The sequence below is a fragment of the Helobdella robusta genome (genome assembly GCF_000326865.2).
Source record: "Helobdella robusta unplaced genomic scaffold HELROscaffold_2, whole genome shotgun sequence".
Lineage (NCBI taxonomy): Eukaryota > Metazoa > Annelida > Clitellata > Rhynchobdellida > Glossiphoniidae > Helobdella > Helobdella robusta.
In genome coordinates this window covers 1,107,600-1,112,722 of record NW_008704083.1, presented here as the reverse complement: position 1 = coordinate 1,112,722, position 5,123 = coordinate 1,107,600, and the positions used below count along the sequence as shown (strand labels likewise).

Here is a 5,123-nt window from a genome sequence, read left to right as displayed (position 1 = left end):
TTGCAATTGATGTGCACATACAAACATACATACAAACAAATAAACCAACAAACATACATACAAACAAACAAACATACAAACAAACAAATATACTTGCTTAGATACATTAAATACACAAACATATTACTCGAAACATATATATATATATATATATAAGTACTCGCACATGCATATATACTAACACACACACATAAACATAGATACATTTATACATACATATATACATACGCACACACTCACATATACACACATGCATATACACACTTAAATATGAACAATCAAAAATATTGAAAGCAAACAAGAGCCCAGACAAACAAAAATACAACCTATACAAATAAACATACCATTAAACGTTTCCGAAAACTCACTGACATACATGCAAAGAAACAAACAAACATACATACACACATACATAAGCACACATCATTATTTATTAACGAATTAACAAGAAAAATAGTTAATATAACGGGTGATCCTAACGAAGGCAATTATTTAAAACAAACTCTTTCACTTTTATTACAAAAATTTAATTCCTTTTGCATTCTGGATGGAGCTGCTAGATACCTGACTGTGCGAGACCAGGGACATAGATAAAAGTTGAAATCGGAAACGATTGCATGCCTAACCATGGCTTGTTCACACATACATATATGTATACATACATACATACATTAGCAAAAGCACCCATACAAACACTTAAAAATTAATACATAATAATACTAATAATAATAATTCATAAATAAACCAACATAAAAGCAAACAAAATAACATAAAGACAAACAAACATACAAACAAACATAAATGCAAACATACATACAAACATACATACAAACATACATACCAACACATACTTCCATGCAAGCTCTCGTTTCAGATTATTGACAAGCAAAGCATCCAGACAATCAATCAGGAAGCATACATATAAATAAATAACAACTTGTACGTTTTTCATCTGTACGATTGCTGGTTTTGTGTACGCCAGTGTACGCCAACTAACAAACAACATACAACAGTGTACAAGTTAAAAAGTTAAAATATAAAAACATACAAACAACTTACAATACTGTACAAGATATGATATACAAATATACAAACAACATCATATTTACAACCAGCATACAACAAATAACAAAATATACAAACTTTAATGAAAAAACCATACAGAAAAACAATATACAAACTTCTGTATGACACAAACATACAAACAAAACATAAGCATACAGATATACAAACAGGTTCATCCGGGTAGCCGACCCTCGGCCAATCCATCCTTTCGAGGCTGGTAAATGGGTAGACAACGTAAAGTTGTCGCATGTTGGCCGGCGAGATGGCTCAGTGGTTCAAATGCTCACTGAGTCAAACATCTCATATACTTAGCGTATATGATGCGGTGCTTGCGCGTGCACATAAATCCATGTGTGCGTCGTATGAGAAGAATTAACAGCCCCTGTGTCAATGAAGATATGAAGAACATAATCTATATATGCAACAATATAAGTGGTTCTGCGTATGTCAGAGCTGCAATAATAAAGACTAAAAAAACAAACCTACAAACATATAAACAACTAAACAAATACAAGCAGCATGGAAAGAATCCGAAAGGTAAAATAATGTACTTCAAAAGGCATTCCAATGAATGAAATAAGCAAAAAAAACACGTACGTACCTACATACACGCACACATACACACACAAGCACATACAATACACACACCTATGCATAAACACTTATTCAAATATTTATAAATTTATATTATAAATTACTTAAAATATTTTTTGCCACTAGAATAAACCAATGTAGTCATTCCATTTTTTGTTATTATTATTTATAAAAAAAAAAATATTTACGTTTCTTGACCTTATTTCAGGTGACCTCGACCTTATTTCTCTTAACCTTTTGATCCCTCAAACTTGCAGGCTTAACCCCTGTTAGCCTTTTTATCAGAAATTAACTTTTAAAATTCAGAGGGAAGTGAATAGCTGGAAGGAGGATGATGATGTGTGTTGTATGTAATGTTTAACGAAAATTATCTCCTGCTTGTGTGTATTTTTCTGAGTTTGTTTGTATGTTTGTTTGTATGATTGTATTTTTGTTTGTGTATTATTTTGTTTGTATGATTGTATGTTTGTTTGTTTGTGTATTATTTTGAATGGATGTTTTTGTTATTTTGTATGTATCTGTCTATAGTTTTGTATATTTATATATCATTGTATATTTTTTCATATATTGTTTAGCAGTCATTGTATTTCATTTTATATATTTATTGTACGTACACACACACACATACATACAAAAAAACATACACACACATAAACACAAACATACCGGTGCATACACATTATTATTTACATACATGTGTACAAAACCGTGCAACACAATTCAGTTTAATCTGTACATGACAAGATGTATGTACAACAACAAAAGTTCTCTCTCTCTCTCTCTCTCTCTCTCTCTCTCTCTCTCTCTCTCTCTCTCTCTCTCTGTATGTGTGTGTGTGCATGTATGTGTGGGTGCGTTTGTGTGTGTGTGCATGAGTGTGTGTGTGTATTTGTAGATAAGTAACACGGTTGAAATTTTACAGATGTTTGCTAAATTAATTCTTATTGTTGAAAGTAGAGTGTCGGTACATTTCGATTCTGTATAATGCTTGAATGGTCAGTTGGCTGATTGGCTGGTTTGTTGACTAGTTGGTTGGTTTGGTTGAGTTGGGTTGGGTTGGGTTGGCTGGTTGTTTAGATGGTTGATTGGTTGGATTGCATGTTCGTCTGTTTGATTGAATGATTGATTGTTGATAAGTTGATGAGTGAGTGAAAAATTAATTGACGGTTTTATTACAAAAAATACCAATCCTCTATAGAATTTGAATAGAAAAAAAATCATATTGGCAGACATACACACACATGCAGGCACATACATACAAAGACACACATGTACAGTAAAAAGAACACACACACTAAACACACAGACATACAAACAAATATAGAAACATACAAAAAGGCATACAAAAAGCTATTGAACGAGAATGCTAGCGCTGACTAATTTATTGAAACTAGAAACATCTGAAACATCAACAGTTTACTACAAGAACTATTAACAAGTTTGTATTGTATGTGCGTGTGTACGTGTGTGTGTTTGTGTTTGGGTACGTATTCGTGCGTGTGTGTGTGTGAGAGAGAGAGAGAGTGAAAAGATAAGAAAAAAAAACAACAAAACCATTACTAAATGTCGAAAAAGATAAAAGGATCGAAAGAAAAAAAGAGAAAACAAGAAAGAAAGGAAGAAAGAAAAAGAAGAACGAAAGAGAAAAAAAGAGAAGAAAGAAGAAAAGAGAGAATAATAGAGAGAGAAAGAAAGAGAGAGAGAGAGAGAGAGAGAGAGAGCCTATGATTGACTATAAGATTGATTGAGTAATCGATTGTTTGGTTGATTAGTTTCCAACGAATGGATGGATGGATGGGTGGAAAAAAATTTGCTGTTACATCGTTTTAATGTGGTTTCACCATAATTACACTGGATTAATTATAAATATTAATGAGTAACAATGTATAGTAATGAGTAATAATGAATATACATGAGTTATGATGAATAGTAAATATAATAATGAATATTCACGAGTAATAATGAATAGTGAAATGTAATAATGAATATTCTTGAGTAATAATAAAAAGTAAAAGTAATAATGCATAGTAAAATATAATAATAAATATTTATGAAGCAATAATAATCAATAATAATTAAAATAATAATATTATATGTATGTCAGATGGAATAAATAAACAAACAAATGAATGATCGAACGAACGAATGTTTGAACGAGCGCACGTACGAACGAACCAACTAACGAATGAATGAATGTATAAATAAATGAATGAATGAATGAAGGAATAAATGAATGAATGGATGAATGAAATAGAATGAATTCACGATGTTTCAATTATATCGTTAGTACATGTGTGTATTTGATGCATTTGTGAGTGAGTGATTGAATAATCATTAGTTTTTCTCTCCTTTTCTCACTCTCTCTCTCTTTCTCTTTTTCTTCCTTTCTCTTACTCTCTCATTCTCTTAATATCTCTTTTTTCCCCTTTTTTGTAATAGAGAGAAAGTAGGAAAACAAAAAAAAATCAAATTCAATAAAATAGAGACGGCCCTGCGATTAAAATATATTAAGCTGCGTTTGAAACAGGTCCATACGTGTTGGATACACTATACCGACCTATTTTTGTTTCATCCTATGTTAATATTATAAATTATTATTATTATTGCTTTACTACTACTACTACTACTACTATTACTACTACTATTACTACTACTACTACTACTACTACTACTACTACTACTAGTACTACTACTACTTCTACTGCTACTACTACTACTTCTACTACTACTACTATTACTACTACTACTACTACTTCTACTACTACTACTACTATTACTACTACTACTATTACTATTACTACTACTGCCACTACTACTACTACAACCGCTGCTGCTACTACTACTACTACTACCACTCCACTACTACTGCTGCTGCTACTACTACTACTACTATTGCTTCTAGTGCTACTATTACTTCTACTACTACTACTACTACTACTAATACTGCTACAATTTTTCTTCTTCTTCAACTACTACTACTACTACTATCTACTACTACTACTATCTACTACTACTACCTATTACTACTTGTAGTACTGCTATTACTACTACTAATAATTATTTTTCCCTAAATGATATATTTAATGTTAGAAACCTGATATGGCCATAAAATAAGCATTTATCATTTCAAAATCATGTGTTTGTGCGTGCGTGTGTGTACGCGCGTGTGTGTCTGTATAGAGTTAGGGTTGACTGAGAGTTTTGAACGCTAATTATTACGAAGTAAAACAAACACACATACACACATACGTACACATACATGCAAAAATACTTACATAACTACACACCACACACACACACACACACACACACACACACACACACACACACACACAAACAAACAAACACTTACTCAAACACACACACACACAAACACACACAAACAAACAAACACGCACACAAACACACACACATACAAACACATACAAGCAACTCTGTTTCTCATATTAAAAAATCGTTAAGAT

General features: G+C 31.7%; 1 protein-coding gene across 1 annotated transcript in view; it reads left to right on the top strand.

The window, feature by feature from the left end:
• The window catches only part of HELRODRAFT_159991 (hypothetical protein), a gene marked incomplete at both ends in the record, with an annotated part of 6,684 nt that extends 5,307 nt beyond the window's left edge, over positions 1 to 1,377 (top strand). Inside the window, one exon of the mRNA XM_009017019.1 lies at positions 1,236 to 1,377. Within this exon, the coding sequence (XP_009015267.1) occupies positions 1,236 to 1,377 (142 nt within the window). The remainder of the gene's footprint in view (positions 1 to 1,235) is intronic.
• Between the last annotated feature and the right edge of the window lie 3,746 nt (positions 1,378 to 5,123).